This window comes from Martes martes (genome assembly GCF_963455335.1).
Source record: "Martes martes genome assembly, chromosome: 1".
NCBI classification, from domain to species: Eukaryota; Metazoa; Chordata; class Mammalia; order Carnivora; family Mustelidae; genus Martes; species Martes martes.
In genome coordinates, this window is record NC_137888.1 from 190,840,967 (window position 1) to 190,863,281 (window position 22,315).

A 22,315-nucleotide genomic window follows, 5' to 3' on the forward strand; every position below is an offset into this window, starting at 1 on the left:
GTCACTAAAAATATGATGTGGAGGGGCGTCAGCCTGGCTCACTTGGTCAAGCCTCCACCTCTTGATTTGGGCTCAGGTCATGATCTCAGGGTGCTGAGTTCAAGCCCTGTGTTGGTCTCCACGCTCAGTGTGGAGTCTGCTTCTCTCTCTCCCTCCGCTCCTTCCCCCTGCTTGCTCGCTCTCTAATAAATAAGTGGATAAAATTCTTTAAAAAAAAAAACGATGTGGGAGTATCAAAAGATGACCACAATTCAGTGTGTGAGAAATGCACAGGTGCGATTGGAAAGTGACCCCACATGTCCAGGAAGCTGGAGGCAATTGGGGTCTCTCTGTGCCTCACATGTGAGCCACAACCCTCCTGGCTGATCGGAGATGCGATGACACTTCCTTTCCCGGGTTTGGAACACCTGAACTTTTCACGATCACAATGCATCAGCTATTTTTAATAAGTGATTATATGGACGCTTCGGTAAGGAGGCTTTCCCCGCATTCTCACGTGGCCAGCAATGCAGCCTCATAGGAAGAAGCCACTGAGGACCATGGGGGAGGCAGAGTAGGCAGAAGTGGGGCATGTTGGGAAAGAGGGGAAGAGCGTTGGAGGAGAAGCAGCCCCTTCTCCAAATCACAACCTGAGCGCGATCCGAAGACTGTTTCCATTTTCTGTCCCCACGGATCTGTGCCACAACACAGCCTGTGCCCGCTTGTGGGCACAGGACCCTTACACCTGCACTCACTGTGATGGCTCTTTACTTTTTATTTATTTGAGGGAAAGAGAGGGAGAGAGTGTGCACAAGCAGGCAAAGGGGCAGAGGGAGCGGGTGCAAAAGACTCCCGCGGAGGAGGGAGCCTGATGTGGGACTTGATCCCAGGATTCTGGGATCATGACCTGAGACAAAGGCAGACGCTTAACCAACTGAGCCACCCAGGCACCCCAGGGACGGCTCTTTACAGAAGGAACCTGGGCCATATTCAGACAGATCGAAGTGTCCATTTACACCATTCACGACGAAAAGGCTGGATGTGGCCCACGCACCCCGTCTCCATTCTCACTGTAGCGATGAAGAAATGCATCGAATATTAGAAGGATGCCATTGGGCTGACACGTCTGAAATACTTCCAACTATTGGCATAGACAGGGTCAATTCTTTCACTGACATGACTCTATTCAATGGATAGTAAATTCAAATCTAAAAGCCTATCTGTCTCCCTGCCATGCAACACAATAAAAAAATTTTCACTTGGAAGAAGAAAAAGGGAACAGGTAAACAGGATTTTTTCCTTGGATGGGACTCTGTGAAAACAGCATGAAAAATACAAATAAATACACTGCTGACTTACTTACAAATAGTCACCCACAGAGCACTTAGTACATCCTAGGCCATGCCCAGACATGGCTCCCAGGGGTGCTCCCCGCCCAGACCCCCAAATTCCTCATGCTCACCTGGGATTTTCAGGTTCAGGTCACAGATGCTCCCGACAGTGGCCACAGACGGGGCCCGACTGGTCCGAGTGATGCTCTCCTTGACTCTCCCCTCCCCGCTGATCTTCACGGTGAAGGGGCTCCCTGCAAGAACCAAGAAGGCCCTGGTGAGCAGCCCCGGAGGCTGAGGCAAGGCACTGACAGAAAACCCAAGCACCACACAGGGAGGGCAGAGGGGGCCAGACGCACCGGGTACGTGCTCATCAGCGAACTTGGTGGAGACAATGTAAACGCCGGGCACAGTGGGGAAGTAGGAGACCTTGCAAGTGCCATCTTCCAGGTCCTCTGTCTGGATGTCCACTTTGCTGGGACCTTCCACTGCCAGGGATATGCCACCATAACCTGCAACACGGTAGCCCGGGGCTGATGGCACCAAAACTCACTGGGGAGGGGGAGCTCGACGCATGCGGAAGGAACGGAAATTCAAGCTGTTATTTCCAGATGGTGGAAAGATAGACATGGCAGGCAGCCCCAATCAGAGAGCCTCAGGCAGGGGAGCAAGTGAAATCCCATAGCAAAAAACCTCTGAGTGTGGCTTTGACCAGAGCTCCTGTCAAGGATAAGTATTAACATCCCACAGAGCCCCTGTCCTACAGAACCCGCGGGGGAAGACACTCTGACCACACGCCTTCAAGAAGGGCATGTGTTAATCACCAGCTCCAGGTCTGAGAATGTGAATGTTCAAACTGCGCCCAGGTGTCTCCGTCTAGCCCGGGAACCACTAAGGGAGCAGACCCAAGGGTTTAACAATTCTCCCTCTGAAGAATCAAGAGGGAGCATCGGCCCACCAGGACCAGAAATTCTCTAGCTCTCTCCCCTGGGACTGTCACTTTGTCCAAAAGCCACCAATATGGCCAGGACGCAAAAAGGCAGACGATGAAGATATATATGGCCACATGGCATAGTATGAAGAGGCCCGATCCAATTCAAGCCATTTTAAAGAGGAAACAGGAAGAGATTCCACATTTCCATGAGAGCACAGCTCAGCTGACACGATCTTGGCCAGCTGGCCAACCTCCTCTGCTTGGGATGAGCCCAGGAGGTCCTGGAAAGCGGCCGGTGAGGGTGGGAGTACCCATCATGACACATCTGTGACTTGTTTTGGCTCTGGATTCAAATGCCAGGAGCAGACAGGCTGTTCACTCCTGTAAAGCCTCAGTTTCTTCATCTAGAAATACAGATAATACCCAGTTCACTGGGGGTCGTGGGCCCTAAGTGCTGATGCAGGTACAAGACCTACAGCTTGAAGGATGCTCAGAGAGAAAAGGGGAGGTGGTAGGATGAAAAGACAAGCAGCCCGAGCAAAAAGAAGACCGTTCCCGCAAGCCTTTCCCCAGGAGCGTCTCCACACACCTGCGTCCCTTGTGTCCACAATGAATTCAGACATCTCGAAAGTCCGGCCCTCCGACAGGCCACGGCCATAGACTTTGGCTCTGCGTGCATCACCGATCTCGGATTGGACCACCATGATGGACACGGGGCTGTTGGCCACATGGTTGCCGTTCTTCTTGATGCTGACCAGGTGCTCGCCCACCTCCCGTGGGATGAAGGAGATGCCTGCACCGGAGCATAAACTGGGGTTGGTAAGGTCAGGAGACAGGATGAAAGAGAGGAAGCAGGAGGGAGACACACTTGCAGGAACGGAAATGGACTTCCTTCCTGACTTTCTAGCAGTCCAGAGTGTCCAAGAGGATGGTCCACAGCTCAGTGCAGAAATGCACTTGGACTCTTAGCATGTGGGACCCAGCTTCATGCTCTCGTGTGCTACCGGGTCCCCAGGACAGGACTGGGGGAAGGCCCATCCCCCCCATCCCCTGCCCCAGCCCTGGCCAGGAAGGCAGCCTGGGCTCACCAATGTGGTTGTTGGGCAGCCTCTTGAGGAGACAGGGCTCGTCGCGGCCGGATGGTGCCTTAATGCTGGCCGTCAGGGTGCTCAGGTCCGTCTCGCTGATGTCGAGCAGGAAGTCCGCGGCAGAGCCCAGCTTCACCTGAGAGCAGCGTCTGCTGTCGTCTGGGAAACAGCCCCCCCACCGTGCAGCTCAGGTTACGTGTGGTCTCCCCAGCCACATACCGTTTACGCAGGAACACAGAGAATGAGTTACTCAGAGTTCAGTGAAAAAGCCCGCCTGGAACGATGAGCGGACTTAACCAACAACGAGTGCTGGCTGATGGTGTCTGGGAACTGGCAGGAGACTCGAGGCTTCATGGGCCACTTTTTAAAGGCGTCTTTGCCAGCAGGAGGCACATGTCACCTGCGTTCCTCATGCTCCACATGGGACTGCTGACTACCCACGGACAGGTCTGAACACCTCAGGGTCAAGAACCTCGCCTTTCCTATCTCCTTTATAACCTCCTGACAGCATGATATGAACACAGCCAGCACAACAGACACTGGGAGTGTGGGCTTTGAATCAGATAACCTGGGTCTGAGTCCCCGAACACCCACATATGAATTTGGCTAAGTCACTATCTCACCCAGTGTCAGTTTTTCCATCCATAAAATGGAAAGGAAATCTACCCAGTAGTGATGCTGAAGGGTATCTTGGAGTTCACGTATTTACGTGAATCATGGAGTATGTGAATGCCTCTACCTGAGGGCCTGCTACTGGCATGCTGTGTCCCGACTAGCACCAAACAAGGGCCGTCTGAAGGTTACTGTGGGCTTTCCCTTGGATTACCAGCTACTGGAGGAACTGGGCCAGCCCAAAGTTGACTTTGCACCCCAATTCCTCCCCAAGGACTCTGGAAGTAAAACTTACACTTAGATGCCTAGACTGCTGCCACGGGTCTAATGGGGAGAGAGGCTGTCCAGGCAGCCACACCTCCCCATAGGCAGCCTCTCCCACCCCCAATCCCCCAAACCAGCCAGGTGACCCTACCTGTAATCTTGGCTGTGAAGGGGCTGCCAGGGATGTGCTTGTCATTGTACTTGACCAGAATGCTGTAGTCCCCTGGCAGGGTGGGCAGATAGGTCACTGTGCATGTCCCATCTTTGTTGTCAATGCAGCTAATTTCAGCTTTGGAGGGTCCCTCAATAGCCAAATCTAGGCCACCTGCAGATGGGAGGAAGGAGGGCGAGCCCTTAGAGAGAGTGTGTTCCCTTGTTTAAACAGAGATCACAACTCATCCAGGGTGGTCCCAATGCTGGGAATAAGAGGCTGATGCACACCACATGGGCCGCCAAGGGGCATGTCAGAGCAAAGCAAATGACAAGCCAAATCCGCCCACTGGAAAGACACTCTACCAGCTGAATTCTTCACTACAAATGACCTTCAAGATCTCTCTATTCTTCGGGATACATGGGACGTGAAAGGTGTCCAGTACACCAGTCACACATATAGGGGAGCCACACACAGGCTGCTCCTGCTGGTGGGGCACCGGGTGCCATCCTGAAAATCCAGTAAGGACCACACATTTAGGGGCACCTGACTGGGTTCAGTCAGCAGAGCATGTGACTCTTGATCCTGGGGTTGTGATTTTGAGCCCTGTGTTGGGTGTGATTACTTAAAAAGAAAATCTTCAAAAAAGGACCACGAACTGAGAAGTCTCCACGGTGACAAGGGGCATAGGCATGGAGCTTTATCTGGAATGGGCAGCAACTCAGGCAGTCTTCTGGATACATGCACACGTGCAAAAAAAGAACAAAAGCAAGAAGAACATCATCTACCAAAAAATATGCTTAAATTTCAGGCAAGTCCCATGAAACATCTCACAGCATCAAACTGATTTCCATCAGAACACAAAAGACCTCAAAAGTTCTGCCTTGGCTGAAGACAGAGCAGCTCTACAGAAGAGATGGAGGAGAAAAGACAAGACAAATGCTACCATTCAGCAGTTTTTTAAAGCCACCGCAGAACTATGTCTACTTGACTCTCCAAACAGATGGCCAGAAGTACAAAACCCACAGAGACCACACGGTACCTTCTCCTGCATCCTCGGTGACGATGGTGAAGGTGGCAGTTTTGTTGGCCACTCCGTACACCAGGCCTGGACCGTATGCAGAAACGCTCCCACTGTTCGGGTAGTTCACATAGAACTGGAGCGGGCTTTCTGGGTTGGCAAAGAACACAAGATCGAGGGGGACTCATTGAGGGGAGTATGCATCCCTTGGACATCCGGTGTCTTTTTTTTTTTTTTTGAAGATTTTATTTATTTATTTGACAGACAGAGATGACAAGTAGGCAGAGAGGCAGGCAGAGAGAGAGGAAGGAAAGCAGGCTCCCTGCTGAGCAGAGAGCCCGATGCAGGGCTCGATCCCAGGATCCTGAGATCATGACCTGAGCCGAAGGCAGAGGCTTTAATCCACTGAGCCACCCAGGCGCCCCAAGGACACCCAGTGTCTTAACATTCCCCTAACAGCAGGCAAGAGCGGGGTCTCCCACACAGGGGCAGAAATCCAAAGGAGACTCCAGGAGAGCTGACCACGCTGGGATACCCAAAGGGTCTACTTGTAGTGCACAAGAAAAACAATCTCAAAGGTTGACCAATAAGGGAGGAAACAGCTGACCATGACTCACTACTGGATGGAAGACAACTGGAGAAGTCTTTTGGGAAGGCCATTTGCTGCACCTTTCAAAATATAAGGCCTTATGAGGGCCCTAGTAATCTATCCCACACCTCGGACCCAGCCCTGTGCAAGGACTTCCACTTCCACAGTGTTCAGGACCAAGTTAGGAAAAGACTCTGGTGGCCAACAACAGGGGGCCAGTTAAGTAAACATGGGTCTACTGGCAGGTTGTTAAAAATAATGAGTGAAGGGGAGCCTGGGTGGCTCAAAGTGTCTGATTCTTTATTTCCGCTCAGGGCATAATTTCAGGGCTGGGAGATGCCCTGAGATTCAGCCCTGTGTCTGGCTCTATGCTGAGCGTGGAGCCTGCTTGAGATTCTCTCCCTCCCTCTCCTTCTGCCCCTCCCCACCTTTGCTTGCCCACATATAGGCACATGCACTCTCTCAAAAAAAAAAAAAAAAAAAAAAAAGAGGGAGAGCTGTGTGTATTAACTTGAGAGATTATTCATAATGTGTCAGGTTAAAAAGACAAGCTGCTATATAATATTAATACCATTATCTCATTTCTTTGAAGAAAAAAACCCAGCAAAATTATATGCATGTTTTGTAGGTACAGAGAGAAACATCTGAAAAGACTCACACCTCAGCAGTGGTACTAAAGGGAAAGAGAAAGACATTTTTTACTTTCTCTGTATCTGCATCTTTAGAATATTTAGATACAAGCAGATAACGTATTTTTGCTTTAAATAAATATTATGCACACATATATGTATGAACTACAGCAAACATCAAACTGGAGAAATATTTGTGATTTCTATCACAAAGGACTAATCTCTCCAATATTTAATTTGCTCTCAGAAAGTGATGTGACAAAACCCAATCACCCAAGAGAAAAACCTGGCCAAGGAAACAAGTGCTCAGTTCACAGAAAAAGAAATACAAACAGTACTTAGACATATGGAAAGTTGCTCAGTCTCATTTGCAAGAGACATACAAAGAAACACAGAGATACTGTTTTTCTGAATGGTTTGGCAAAGATCCAAAACCTGGTAGAAAGCAGGTGCTCATCTACCTTGCTGGTGGGTGTGTGGATGAGGGGAGCCCCACTGCAAGGCAATTTGTCAAGATCTATCAAAATGACAGTTGTCTCACTCTCAATCTCACAGAACAAGCTGAAGGTTGCTGGGGGGTGAGGGGTGTGGAGATGGTGGTTGGGTTATGGACATTGGGGAGGGTATGTGCTATGGTGAGTGCTGTGAAATGTGTAAGCCTGATGATTCACAGACCTGCACCCCTGGGGCAAATAATACATTATATGTTAATAAAAATAATTAATTTTAAAAAATGACAGTTGTCTCTACCTGTGGCCACAATACCTGCCTTGGGAACTAAACCTCACAGCTATACCTTTGGGAGTGTGAAATGATGGATACAAAGGCTATTCACTGCTGCCTGACTAATGACAGCAAAAGGTAGGGGAGACCCTAGGTGTCCTCCAGCGGGGGACATGGTGGAATATACCATGCTCACCCCAACAGTGCAACACCACTATCATTCGGAGTGCAAAGCTCTCCCAGATACACCATCAGATGGAAAAGGAGCTCAAAATGATGTGCAGAGTATACTATTAATGCACGAATGGGAAAGGGCTTAAGAATCCGTATTTCTCATTTGTCTGTAGAGTCTTAAAAATATTCTGAAGTCCAATGAAAAAGTTAACAGCAAGGGTGCCTGGGTGGCTCAGTGGGTTAAAGCCTCTGCCTTTGGCTCAGGTCATGATCTCAGGGTCCTAGGATCCAGCCCCGCATCGGGCTCTCTGCTCAGCAGGGAGCCTGCGTCCCTTCCTCTCTCTCTCTCTGCCTGCCTCTCTGCCTACTTGTGATCTCTGTCAAATAAATAAAATCTTAAAAAAAAAAAAGTTAACAGCAGTCAAGTTCGAGGAGAGGTCAGGTGGGTGATACAGGCAGGAAGGAAACCTTTCCCCGTATCGTTTTTTAAACCATGTGGATATGTTGCCTACTCAAAATATTAAATTAAAAAAAAAACTATTTGAACATTAAAAACAAAAAAAAGAACAAGAATAACACTGTGCTGGTTGATGGACATGAAATCTGAGCTGAGTTTCCTTGTCAAGGTCAGTGTGAACATAAGGCAGCTTGTCCTCTCCTTCCGCCCCAAAACCCCACATCACACCAGGCTCTGCAGGCCAGGCTGGAAAGTCCCTCCGTGAGCCTCACATTCTTCTCCCAGCACACCCTCTGACCATGCTCGGCACAGTGACAAAGACAAACAATCATGGACCTAAGGGCGTGAACTGTGACCCAGGACGCTAGGCTGCGTCGTTGCGTCGTCCCTTCTGGAAAAGTAGCTGGATCTTCTGGGGTCCCAGGCTGTTTGGTTTCATAGCAACCCCCACACTGCATTCCTGATCCTGCCACCGAGAACTATTTCCCACGTAGCAGCTAACTACATGTCTATGCAAACCTCCCCGATACCAAGACCCAAGTCATGCCGTCCTGTGGGCGTGCTGCCCAGGTGCAAAGCCCAACTCACCAGGGATGTGGCTGCCCATGTATTTGATGTGCATTTCATGCAGCCCGACCTCAGTGGGGGCGTATCTGACCGTGACCGTGCCGTCCTTGTTGTCCACAATCTCAGGTGTGGCCGTCTTCCCAGAAGGCATGTGGACCTCTCCTGTGGGAGCACGGGCAGACAGGGCAATGAGCCCCCCAGGCACTTCCCCTGGAGAAGCTCAGTGCAAAGGCACAGGTGGCCTTCAGATCCGAGGGCACTCCCTGCTGCCTAAAGCATCCAAGACAGGACAAAGACAACAGGAAAACAAAGACATGTCTACCTTTATTTTGTTCCCTTTTCCTTCCACAAAATGCAGCAGGCAACTCCAGTAAAGAGTTTTCTACCTTTGTACTTGCACGTGAGAAGCTCAAACTAGACTAGAAAAGACCATGAGGCCAGTAGCATTAGCAGAGTCAGCTCAATGGGCATTAAAAGGAGGCTGGGAAAGAAAAGGCAGCTTGTACAAGAGACTTCAGTATGAATGTCACCTCTGGAAAGGTGTGCGAATAAGACAAGGCAGGAAGAAAGGTGGGACAGGAACCTGACAGTCGAGAGGTATCTAAATACAGCAGTTCGTAACCTGGAGAGAGTGCCTGGCCTTCTCTAGGATGTAATGCAAGTCCTAAACGAAGCAGCCCCTTCAGAGACACACATATATACAGTGAACATTCCACCGTCTCGGGGCTTATGGACCAATCCCTTACAGCAAGAACCAGGGATGCTGGGTTCAGGACGCCAGGTGTCAGGGACAGGTGGGACCACCTCCCGGGCACTGTTCTGGAAAGCTAATGCAATTCAGGGAGAACAAGGCAGCTTTCGTGACTGTGCTTACCGGTGATTTCCCCTTTCCTGACCGCAAACGGAATGACCAAGTCGAAAGGCTTGAACCCCAGGCCGTTCATGTCACTCACGGGGACATAGGCCTCTTCGGTCACCTAAAAACAGGAAGCAGTCGTCACTGGGTAGAGCGGACCACAGTGTGGGCCGATGAAGCAACAGAGGGCAGAGAGCTGGGAATCCTGCAAGCCAGTGTGGCCGGGATCTGGGAATATGGCTGCCGTCCACGCGGGACGGCCTCTGTCTAACTGGTCCCGGGGCCGAAGCAGAGCCTGGGGAACTGGAGAAGTCATGCTGACCAATTGCTAATGATCACTAGGCACTCTGCTTGCAGAATTCCCAGCAGGGCTCACGGGGGAGTGGGAAAGTGAGAGAGAGCAATGTCTGTGGGTCCCAAGAGGCTCCACCTGGAAAGGTTTAGTTGTGGCCTGGAAAAGAAGGTGCGTTTTAAGTGGCAGAAAGTAGCAGCGGGTGGCTCTCCCCTGAACAGAAACCAACTGTGCGAGGGGCGGCTGTGCGAGTCAGCAGGAGGGCTGAGGACAGTCCGTGTTTCTCCGAACCGCAGAGACAAACGACACCGAGCGTGATCACAGACATGACGGCTGGAGATTCGTGGAGCGCAGACGATGACACGGGTGGGTCTCTTTACAGAGGAAGCGGGGGATCATTGTGACGGACTGATCAGTGGGGGGGCAAACCAATGACCAGGACACCCAGAGGGCTTAAGCAATCCCCAAAAGCAGGCTGCAGCTTTCTGAAATGAAGGCTGAGTAAACACAGAAATGCCAAAAGGGGAAAAAAAAAAAAAGTGTACCCAGGGCCTGAATCCGGGGGAACAGGCATTTACCGGAGCCTCCTCCACAGCCTCGACTTCCCCATCCGTGGCCTGGTTGGTGGCAAATGGAGATTAGTCGGGAATCACACGGAAGGGACGCTGCTACTTTAGTAGGTCCTACAACCCAAGGGCTGCTTCCTCCCCATCGGCTGTCTCGTACAGCAGGAACCACTCACTCTAGTGGGAGCCTACAACCTTCCTCGCCTTGTGGAGAGCAAGCTGGCATCCTTCCTTCAAATGTCAAATCCACATGCCCTTGAAACTCATGACCCCACTTCTAGGAAGCTGGCCCAGAGAAACGCTAGCTGCAGAGTCTACAGTGATACGTGCAGGGTTCTTTACTCGGGCTGCTTGTGGTCGTGAGAACTTGGAGGTACCTAAAACACCTGCCAGGGAGGTCTGCTAATTATGCAGACCTGTTCACTTGAAAAAGCTACGAAGTCTGATGAATGAAAGGGGAAGGTACTACCTCTGACACTCGGAGGGACCGAGACGAGTTGTAAAGCACTGGGTAGGAGGCGCCCCGTGCACAAAGCTGATGGCTTTGTTGTGCCAACAGCGAAAAAGGAACACCAGTCCCTTCTGCGGCACAGAACTGGGAAAGAGGTCTCCTGTTACTTGATAAGCGGCCATGGTATTTATGTTTTAAAAGTCTTTATAAATTCATTTTTTTTTTAAACCACAGACTTCATTCCTGATCCAATCGACCTGATTAAGGGAGGGATCCCCTCTTCTCCCATTATCAACAGCAAGAACTGAAAAGGCCCTCCCGCTGGGAGGAAGGCCAACATGCCTGCTTCACTCCTCTTTGTGTATTTCAGCATCTGCAGAAGGAGAGCTTCACCATTTGGAACAGCCCTACCCCCGCCTCCTAGGGCTCTCTCATGGTAGAGCTGTGCAGGGACACAATAAAAGATCTTTCAATGGCCACGTTATGGCGTTTAACCCAGGACTTCTCAACAGGGACGAGATGAGCAGATCCACTGCTAGACCCGTGGCTGTGTGATCTATTTAACTGAACCAGCCTGCTGGGGCTCCTTGAGACAAGAGCTCTGAAGGCAGTACTGGGTGCTCGTGTCCTTCTGGCCACAAGTCTGTAGAGGGAGGCAGAGAATCCACGTGTAGAGAAAGTCCACCTGAATAAGGCTAGAGAGAGCTTGGAATGGGAGAATAAAGACCCAAACCAGGTACTAGAGGTGACCTCCCAGCTGAGGGGACATTTATTCCCACTGAATCTGGTGGCCCCTACTTTAGGTTCCTGACTCGGGAGCTCAAAGAGCCCTTGGTATTTCCACACTGACTTTCTCACTTGGGCCCGCCTCACCCATCCTAGCTCACTGCACCTGCAAGGCCACGACCTCTGTCCGGGGGGTGCTCTTCCATGCTGCCCTATTCCAATCAACCCCATAAAACCCACTACAGACTAAAACAGATTCTTAAAATTACACCTGGGACCCTTTTCGGTAAGTAAGAACGACAGAAACTCCCTAGCTGCATTTCTTTCTGCCTTCAAAGGAGAACACTCCCAAATGAAGTGTCAAAAGTTGAGAGGCACTTACATCCTTGAGACAAAAAAGAGCCTCCAGATCTCTGCCAGAATGTTTACAGATACACAAACATCTACGGAAAGGGAAAAAAGCTACAACAAATGAGAGACTGCTTGGAAGGAGGCACGGCACAGGCTTCTGTTTGGAACGGGGTCCCTTCTCTGTTGCTGCATGAAGTGAAATCATTAGAAGGGGCTCTGCAGGCTGTGCGTGGGGCTAGGTCACTGAGGCCTAAGGACTTTGTGGTCAAGCATGGCTGCTGCCCATGGCATCAAAGGACACCACATAAGGGGCCCTCAGTGGCTGTCCACAGCAGGCATGCTGGGCTCCATGAACTTGAATCTGGGCCCTGTTCCCACACCTCACCTGCAAGAGGGCCAATGGTGCTTGGCCTTAAGGGTCAAATGAAGTTTCTAATCTTGTCCTGATTGAAGAACCTCCATTATCAGAGGAGAGTCCAAGAGTCGCTTGTTGAAAACTAAGGAGCCTCACCGTTCTGGCCCATAATGGTGTCCCTTTCTTCTACATGTTCCCATTTCCTAGGTCTGTGCAAAATCTCAGTCTTTCCCAAACAAAACTGGGGGCACTTTGTATCCCGGGGATATGGGTCAAGTCTCCAGACATAACGGCAGCAGGAACCTCTCTCCTCCAGGCCGTGGAGATGAGGGGGGAGGGAGGAGGAAAAGCTAGCAGAATAAAAAAGTGTAATCTTACTTACATGCATTTTTTTTTTTTTGTCCGAGTATATCTTTCTGAATTGGGCTTTGGCCAGGACATTGCCTAAGACCCTTAGCCTGATGGATACTTCGATGGCCAATAAGATTCCTTAAAAACTCTAACAGCCAAGAGCCTCCGGATTTCTAGAGAATACTCTAGGACTCAACAAGGTCATGGCTGCTTAAGAAAAAATTTTTGAAGAAAAAAAAGTGGAAGGGGATGTTCTAGTCAGGATTTAACAGATGGCAGCTGTTAGCTTTTCTGTCAGACCAGGGCACTCTACGGAAGGAATGTGGCTTACCATGACAGTGAAGGGGCTGTTGGGGATATCGACGCCGCCAAAGCGCACGTAGATGACGTAGGTGCCTGGCTTGGCGGCTGTGTAAAAGATGTCGTAGGTGCCATCCTCATTCTCGATGACGTCGGCCTCAGCCTCGGTGCCGTCGGGGGTCAGAACTGTGCAGGTCACCTTCCCTTTCCCAGCGGTCTTGGCATCCACCACAAAGCCCACTTCCTCGCCGGTTTTCACGGTGGAGGCAATTCCAGGACCTGGAGAACAGTTCCGGAGAAGAGACTAGAAGCTCCAGCCAGAGAGAGATGTCCCGGGGGCCCCAGAACAAAGCACGCATTGGTGCAGAGTCTGCTTCTGTCCATGCCAGACCTTCGGCGGCCACCACACACAGGGCAGTCCTGGAGACCCCCGGGGGTCGGGGGAAGGGGCTGCTCCCGGGGTGGGGGGTGCGCTCTAGTACTTAGAAGACAAGCTAGGAGTGTCAACCGATGTCAGACCCAGCTTGCTGGCATTCAGAGGTCTGAGGGGATGGTCAACTTCCCCAAGCTGACGTACAACGGGCACTTCCTTGAGGGCCAGGTACACACAACAGTGAACCACACACAGTCTCTGCTGTCGGCTGTTCATTATGAACAGGCAGACGTTTGCAGGCCAGGCACCAAGAATGACAGCTCAATTTGCTGTGGGAACGCTCAGTTACAGAAAAAATAGCCGTGCTTTAGAGAAGTGTCCCATAGCACATCTCTATAAAGAAAGTTCTAGGACTTTGTATCCCAGCATTGACACCCTGATGGAGGTGAGAAAAGGGGAATGGCTGATTCTGAAGCACAGGCACGGCTGGCTAGAGGAAACTTACCACCTCTGTCCCCGAACCATGACCAGTCTCTCTCTGTCTGACTGGGGGCACCCTTTACACAGGTTCCACACATCAGGGAGTGCCGATGAGTGAACCAAAAAGCATGTTGGAAAGAAAAAAAAAAAAAAGCAAAGGGTGTAGAAGCAACAGGGAGTGCTAAAAACATATTGTTCAGAGCGGGAATAGTAGAAGGGAGTCTGGGGGCCAGTCTGTGGAAGGCCCCAAACGACAGAGAACAGTGGCCTCCCGGAGCCCCCAGGATGAGCGAGTATCCTGTTCAGGATTCTGCCCCAGCAAGGGACAGAATAGAGCCTGGAGAGCAAGGAGTCAGTCCCCACCCAGTATTATCACGCCCCAGGTTAGTCAAGGCAACCCAGTCGTCCCTAGCAGATAGCACAGACCTAGGAGGTGGTGGACTGGATTGGCCAGTGGCTCAAAATTTCCGAGCATTTGAGCCCCAACTTGCCAAGCTGAGCAGTTTACAACTTGCTCTAAAAGCCAGAAATTTTTCCTCCGTTCAGAATAAGCTAAGATATGAGAGAAACAGAACACATCCAGGTTGGACCTACGCTGAATTTAAAGAGAAGCCAATCTGTTTCATTTCAGAGATGGGGATTCATGTTTTGAAATCTGCTGGAACAGCGTCAGGGTAACAAGAGCTGTTCTTAGACATGAAGGGCCTGTGATGGTCTCGGTCGCGTCTCAGAAACTGAAGGAAGTGTGATGTTCAAATATTTCTGGAGACATTCTGAGAGACGTAGGCACAGGCTGAAATGCTGAGGAAAAACCCAGATCCTCGAATGCATTTCTCTAATGCTGACCTGAAATGCTCTCAAATAAATCTTGAAAAATTAAACCATCTCCTCATGAAAGGAAAGGCATATATCTGCAGCTTTTCATGGGACCTACCACCACAAGTGAGATCTCCACAAAGGCACCCACTTCAAAAGTAACATAATAATAGCTTCCATGTGCCTGGCACCGTGCTAAGCATTTCTCCTGCCTGACCTCATATAATTTTGCAATAACCCCGTGAAACAGTCTCTGATCCCAAGAAGAGTTTCTTGAATTCAAATGTTCTCAGAAAGAGCTTCCATCTAAGTTTGACTGAAGCTCAGAGTGGCTGAGCAACTTGCCCTAATCACACAGCCACTGAGTGGCAGAGAAGGGCTGGCCCCTGGCTTTCTGACTCCAAAGCCCACACTCACCTGTGGCCAGGCACTTGCTGGCATCTCCCGTCTGTGTGGCCCGAATGCGGTAGGGAGACAATGGGATGTCATCCCCCCCGTAGGTGACCCCAATCATATAGCGTCCAGTCTTGTCAGGGATGTAGGTGACGGCGTACGTGCCATCTTCATTGTCATGGACGATGGCTCTTTTGGGTTTTCCCTCTTGGTCCTGTGAAGCACAGAGAAATGCTATTTAGGGTTTTGTCATCAAGATGTAGAGACCAATCATGGGAAAACAAGACAAATTTTGCTTATTCACTGGTGCCACTATTCCAGAGGAGACAGAATTGATGGCTTAACACAATCTTAATTATAATCTTAGTTTGGGGGGGGGTAGGGAGGGAAGAGGGTCACACCATACGGACACTGTCAATTTTTAGGAATTCTACGGTCAAGTAAACAAGAACTGATTCCAGCTCTGAATTCAACGAAATGCAGGGAGACAAGGGAACCAAGGTCCCTACTCCTGCATCACCACATCCACTCTCCCTCTTCCCTTTAGTAAAAAGCTCCCAGTCCTTGGCTAGGGGCACTGCTCCCACTTGCTAGCAAACTCTGCCCCTAGGTATGGCCGTGGGACTTGTGACAAAGTTCCAGTAAGTGAGAGGGAAGTGGAAGTCACATAGAGCTGGTCGAGACTGCTGATTTGAGTTGAAGGTCCTCTTTCCCCTTCTGCCTTCCTTTTCCTTGTGGCCTGCATCAGCTCGTGATCCACGAGGAAACCTCAGGACAGAAGCCACATGCTAGGACTGAGGAGCGGAGAGCTGGAGCCAGCTTCCTTGCCGAGCCACACAGTACCCAGGCGGCTTGCCTCCGGGCTTCCTTCACCTGAGAGATTAATCCCACGGGTTGGAGCCAGTCTCATTTGCGGGGGTATTGTGATATACAGCGCAACCTAGTCTTAACTAATCTGATGAGTAATTTAAAACATTTTAAAACAAAAGCAGAGGAACAGATAGGACAGAGATCAAAGTACACGAGATTCATCCAAATGTGGTACTTGGAGCTACACCTTCAGACCTTTCATTCAGGTAAGCATGTCTGTTTTCTTACACAATGACTGGTTCTCTGGTTGGGGGTGGGGGGGGGATCATCAAACATTTGCATCAGGCCAGAAATTGGTTATTAAAATCTTGTTCTTATCCTTGACCAGGAAGTTAGGTCTTCATTAATCGAATCTGACTCTAGAAAATAACTCAAAGTTACCGTGATCTGAACAGCAAGCAGGCCTTCCCCAGCATCTCTGGCGTCAATTGCGAACTCCACAGGCAGACTGGCAGGAACGCCATAGGAACTGAGGCCAGGGCCACTGGCTGTCACTTTGCTGGCATCATATGTGGGAAGGACCTTGACCTTGAAAGGACTTGAAAGACACATACACATCCCTGGTGAGTGCCGATACCATCAACCAGCTACATTCGATCTCTCTTACACAAAGAGACTGGGCCTGAGAGGGAGGATTTCTACAGAAGGTAAGACAGCGAGTGCATTATGTACCTTAAGTCCAGAAGAAATTTACAACATGTAACCATCATATGCTTTCCCTGAGTGCACTCCATGGGATACATACTAATCCTCAACTTGGTTTGGGAGACACAGTTAACTCGCTTTTGTTATGCTAAGAAAATGATCACCAAAATGGGAAGGGACTGTTGGAATTAGGAAACAATGTTGGAATAATAAATGTCTTATCTCATCCTCTTCTATTTTTAGCATGCTTTAGATGGTGAACTACCTATTAGCAAAGTAATACATAAATGTAATTTATAAATTATATATTTCTACATACCTAGAGCTATATGTGTATCTCTATATAAAACATATTGGGGTTTGGGTAAATTCTTTCCATCTTAAGGAGTATAAAAAGAATCCTTTGGAGGCTGTCCTGACAGAGGAAGAGTATAGCAACATTTCATATTAATGTGAATGAGGAACAACGTTTCTATCCAATACCTTCTGGGAACATACTGTCAACCAAATCCTCAAGTAAAGTAAAAAAGTAAAAATCTTTGCCCTCATCAGAGAATGACTTGCAAGGTCACCAGAAAGAAGACGTTGATGAACTAATAACACATTCCTTGTTTCTTCAAAGATTCCCAACTCTTTAATTTCAGCTCATCTTTAAATTAAAGATGGCCAAAAGGAACAAAGCAGGGGGATACAGGATATCAAGAGAGAAGCAGCCACAGATATCAAGGCTAGTGTGTTGTAACACTCGTACACAGATAGCCTGCAGGTTCTCATTGATACCTGCTGATGAGGAAGTTGGGTGGGTAGATGGATGGGTGGATGGATGGGTAGACGGATGGATGGATGGTTGGTTGGAAAGACAGATAGATGAATGGATGGACAGATGGATGGTTGGATGGATGGATGGATGGATGGGTAGTTGAAGAAATGAATGGATGAATGGGTCACCAGGACAGTGCTGGCCAAACCTTCAGAGGGCTGGAGTTCAGGCTGGTTCGGACCCCCTCCTCTAAGTGTCAGAAGCTTACCTACGAGGAATCTCTTCATCAGCATATTTAACTGAGACCATGTAAGGCCCCTCCTGGGATGGCGTGTAGGTCACTGTATGTGTGCCATCCCCATTGTCCACTACATTCACCGGCTCCACCAGACCTGAGAACAGAAATGAGACATCTGAGGAACTGCATAGACTCTCCTTCACTCCACCCTGGTCTGAGTTTGAAATAGGATCACATTCATCCCAAGACCTATTGGTTTCCAATGAGGAGAAACATACAGGCGGGCAGGCCACAATCAGCGGCCCGAGGAATCACAGGAGACAGGATCCCCAATTCATGGTTGCAGAAATGACCCCAAGAGACACCTTTAGCTTTCTGCTGGCTAAAGTACACTCAGTCGGCCCTTGAGTGCAATTAAGGAGACCGCCACGCTTGCGTGAAGATGCATGTTGCAGGCACGCTACCCCTTCCAAGCTGGTGAGGCATGCTTGGGATGTGGCAATTTTACTCGATAGCTGAGGAAGGGCCAAAGAGCCCACAACTCTGAAGAGCAGAAGTTAACCCAGGGACTGGCCAAGCAAATGGATGGCCACCTTAGAGCACAGACCACTAGGATGCCAGCAGGCTGGGTGTTAGGTGCAGGGCAGGTGAGGGTGCCCATTTCATGGGGTGGGGGGATCTTCAAAGTGATGCCTGCAGGGGTCAGCTAGAGACTGTGTTAAAGCATGATCAAGGCATGCATTGCGTTGGTAGACTCGAGATCTCAGTTCTGGCCATGAGCATCGGGGATGGGTCGACTGAGGGTAGGCCGCTCATTAAGCAAAGCAGATGAGGCAGGAACCAGGCAATTTTGGGGGTGAGGATAGCACGAGGCATTAAGGTCACATAAATTAGAGCATCAGCCAATAGGAAAATGCAAACCTGTCTCCGTAACGTCACCCTTCGGGTCACCTTTAAAGAACTCTGAAATGGCTTTCAAGGGGCTGCGCCAAGACTGGGAATCCATCTCATCAGCTAAAATTAAAAGGCTGTTACTTCCGAGTCCTCCATAATAATATAATAGGAGTAGATATCTAAGTAAAGCCTCCCTCCCTCAGTCTCTCTCTCTCTCTCTCTCACACACACACAGGTCTTAAAGCTCAGTAACTCTGCGAATCAGATTCCAGCCCCATGACCTCATTTCCCTCAAACCACATCTGCCCTGAGCTTCAAAAGGCATAACCTCCTGCTGAACCCCATTAAGTAGAAAGTTCCTCTTCAAAGAAGGAAGCCCCCATTTGCTACTTCTATAAAGCCAAGAACACATCACCAGGGAAAAATCCAGATAACTTAAGAAATTAAGGACAGAATGGTACATTTTCAGTGCCGGAAGAGGAAATGTGATTGCCTACCAAATAAGGTAAATTTCAATGGACTGCAGGGCTTTGTCCCAAAATGGCCTGCTAGTCATACCAAACCCCAGTTCTAGGCTGCCAACAGGGCAGTCCAAATTGTCAACAAAGGCCATTTCCCAAGAGACCCTCTCCCTCCAGGAAGTGGGGACAATGACAAAAGCCATGTCACACGGGTTGCGTATCTGTCATTTCCAGAAATTCGGGGTGTGTTGCACATGGGCACCAAGGCACCTCAAAGAGAGTTATCACCTCTAAACCCATCGCCCACCCAAACTCCAAACCTCAGTCACCTCACAAAGGCTGACACATGCATATGAGAGCACAAATACTATTTGCCTCATCTCACTACTTAAGTGAAAACTGAAAAAGGCATTTAGAGCTGTATTATTGAACGGGGGAAGAAGAGACCACTAGAGAAATAGGAGGTCTGCCTGCTTTCTAAAAGCAGGAGCTTCGGGGCATCTGGGTGGCTCAGTCGGTTAAGCATCCAACTCTTGATTTCGACTCAGGTCTTGACTGCAGGGTCATGAGAATGTTCCGTGCTCAGCACAAGTCTGCTTGAGATTCTGTCTCTCCCTGTGCCTCTGCCCTCCCCCCTCCACTCACAAGTGTGCACATGTGAGCATGCATGCACACACTCTGTCTCTCTCAAAATATATAAATACGATATTTAAAAATAAATAAATAAAAGCAGGCACTTCTCCTGTTCAGCTAGAATACGGAGCAATAAAGTAATTTAGCAAATTTAAGTTCATGACCAAACTCAAAAGTCAAGTGCCCGCTGGGTCACGGCTGCCCTCACCTGCGGCGAGAGTGTTGGCAGGACGCACTCACCTCGTGGGCCCAGGACCCTCACTTCCAGAGGAGCCAGGCCGGCCTTGCTGCTGTCCACTGTAAAGGACTGTGAGATGCGGGCTCGGACACCAGAGCCCAGGCCGGGGCCAGCAACCTTGACCTTGCTAGGGTCCACGACATCCTTCACAGGAACTCTGAAGGGACTGCCTGGAGAAGAAGTCACAGGATCCTGAGCACAGCTCTCCTAGTGACAGACAACCTGTCGTGTGTGCCCAGAGCTGCCCCACAGCTCCCCAGGGGCCCTCCACTGTTTGGACCTCAGTCAGGGCCTCCTGCCTGGCTGTGTGTGCTCCCACACGCACCCACCACATGCAGCATCGGGCCGAGAGCTGGGCCCAGAGTGCTTCATGGCCCTGGAGGAACCCACAGTACAGGAGAAGGTGGTAAACAGGCAGCTGTGACATCACATTCAACAGAGGCTGGGGCCACGTACAAGCATCAGTAGAACACTTAGAAGGCAACGAATCTGGTCTTCAGGGGGCCAGAGGAAGCTCTCCAGGGACAACTAACCTGAGACAAGAAAGTGAGCAGACAGCACCCAGGGAAGCAGATGGAGGGGGTTTCAAGCACAGTGATGGGGCGGGGCGGGTACAGGGCCCTGGAGGGGAGGGAGAGCACAGGCTCTCGAAGACGCTGAGGGAGGACGCTCAGGGGTGGAAGGAAGGAGTGAGTGCAGGGGGCTGCAGAGGTCGGAAGTCCTTCCAGCCCACATCTAACACCCTCTCCCCAAACCTCTCCTGAGGGCTTCCTGGAGTCCTTCCCCTACAACGTAGTCTGCTCCTTCCCACCACGAATGGCCTGCTTGGTTCCCTGGCTACTGGGTGAAGCCTTGCTCTCTCCTGATCATCGTCAGCTGTGGTCCTCCTGCATGGCTGACCCCACAGGTGGCACTGGGGGCCTCCGACTCTTTGAGGGTACTGGTTTTAAAGACCAAGGGGAAACAGTGGCACCTGGGTGGCTCAGTCAGTTAAGCATCTGTCTTTGGTTCAGGTCATCATCTCAGGGTCCTGGAATCGAGCCCCGCATCAGGTTCTCTCTCCCTCTGTGCACTTGCGCGCTCTCTCTCCCAAATAAATAACAAAATCTTAAAAAAAAAAAAAATCCAAGGGAACAGAAAATGCTGTGTGATCAGGATTTGCAAGAGAAGCACTAAAGAGAATAACTAGGGCTGGGCCAGGGTCCCTCATGGGATTCCTCCACCAAGGGGACTAGATAAGACCTCTGCAGAGGTGAGCCGGAAACAGGAACCCCAGGGTCCCCAGCACAATGCCTCCTTGGGCAACCAAGTCCATCGCCAAGGGGCAACATGCACCTCTTGCTGTGAGCAGGGGTCCTTGTGTTCCCAAAGAGACTGGCAAAATTAATGACTTCTAACTGACACACAAACTCAGGTGTCTTCTGCTTTGCATCCCCCCAAATTCATCTGTTGTGGAATACGGTGGTAAATTACAAGATCACACAAAGAACAGAGGCCTTGGCTCTTTAATGACAGCTGGGTTTCAATGGCATCTAGTTTCTCAGCTAACTGAAATAAATGGCTGACCTGGCCAAGACAAACATCACCCTCCAGGCTGGGGTTTAGGGAAACAAACGTAAGGGAGCTTCATGTCACAAGGGAACGGTAGAGCATTTCAGTGTCAGCAGGTGGTGGCGATGGACGACCTCTGAGGCCGATCTCCAAGTCAGAGCTTCCACTGGAAGGTGTCTGAACACAGCATGAGGGCAGCGAAAACTATCAAGGTAACTTTAGACCCCAGGTGGCAGATACCAAGCGTTCCCTGCCACCCCGTTTCGGGCCCCAAGCAGACACCGAAAACCGCCACCGCGGCTCTCTCTCCTGATGTGCTTTTCCCGGTGGATCCAGTTGATCTAAAAGCCACCACCGGCCGACCACAGCTGGCCCAGCAAGGGAAACCAGTATGCCACAGGACAGCAAACCTTGTCAAAAACAGCCCCACTAGGGCTTTGCACCAGGCCAGGAAACACTGGGCTAATGTTTAACCGATGAGAATTCCCATGAAAGCAAATGAGAAGCCAGCAGGTTGCCAAGTGTTTCACAGCAATACCTCACGAGTTACTTTACTTACTAAGAAGCCCAAACTAAGACAACCAACACGCACTTTACTAACTAACCACCTGGGGAAAGGCCTGGGATCTGGGAGAAGCTGCCATTACGCTCTGAGCAGCTACCGAGAATCTGAAACATGGACATATTATCTACCTCTGATGAGAAAACCCCAAATGGGTCTCTTTTTACTGGACTTCTCAAAGATGGCCATCTGTTTCATGCTCCCGGGTCAGCCACTGGGGTCCAAACCCTCCCCCTCTTCTGCGAGGGGAATTCCCAAGCTGAAAGCATCAGCCAGACCTTCCCAGTGAAGGAAGAACAGTGTTGTCGTCTCCATGAAGAGAGGCTCTTCTCAATGCCACCTGCAGGCTTGCAGCCACCGCGTCATCTTTCCCGACAGCAGCCTTCCACCTGTCCTCTGCGCTCTCCTCTCCCGCCCCTCCCATTGCAGAACTGCCAAGCTCCCCCCAACACCCATGGCTCTGTCCTCTGTCACTGGGCCCTGTTCTTTCCTGGTAGCAGTAATCACAAGAAGCTGCATCAACACCAGACAGGAAGTTACCGGAGCACAAGAGCTCTGACTGTCTTGTCCATGGCTAAATTCCCCTTGCCTAGTGATAGGGATTTAAGAATCTGTGATCAAGGGCGCCTGGGTG

At 50.2% G+C, this 22,315-nt stretch overlaps 1 protein-coding gene across 2 annotated transcripts in view; it reads right to left on the bottom strand.

The window, feature by feature from the left end:
* Nucleotides 1-22,315, bottom strand: part of FLNB (filamin B) — a 144,556-nt gene that overhangs the window by 18,129 nt on the left and 104,112 nt on the right. Inside the window, exons 25-39 of one of the 2 annotated variants that reach the window (XM_080814697.1) lie at nt 19,571-19,738; nt 18,264-18,356; nt 17,373-17,496; nt 16,081-16,237; nt 14,854-15,043; nt 12,799-13,046; nt 10,213-10,284; nt 9,394-9,496; nt 8,541-8,681; nt 5,402-5,530; nt 4,360-4,533; nt 3,333-3,491; nt 2,834-3,037; nt 1,670-1,822; nt 1,442-1,564 (exon numbers count right to left, since the gene is read on the bottom strand). In XM_080814697.1, the coding sequence (XP_080670823.1) occupies nt 1,442-1,564; nt 1,670-1,822; nt 2,834-3,037; nt 3,333-3,491; nt 4,360-4,533; nt 5,402-5,530; nt 8,541-8,681; nt 9,394-9,496; nt 10,213-10,284; nt 12,799-13,046; nt 14,854-15,043; nt 16,081-16,237; nt 17,373-17,496; nt 18,264-18,356; nt 19,571-19,738 (2,238 nt within the window). The remainder of the gene's footprint in view (nt 1-1,441; nt 1,565-1,669; nt 1,823-2,833; nt 3,038-3,332; nt 3,492-4,359; nt 4,534-5,401; nt 5,531-8,540; nt 8,682-9,393; nt 9,497-10,212; nt 10,285-12,798; nt 13,047-14,853; nt 15,044-16,080; nt 16,238-17,372; nt 17,497-18,263; nt 18,357-19,570; nt 19,739-22,315) is intronic. The other variant, XM_080814698.1, reaches the window with a different exon arrangement.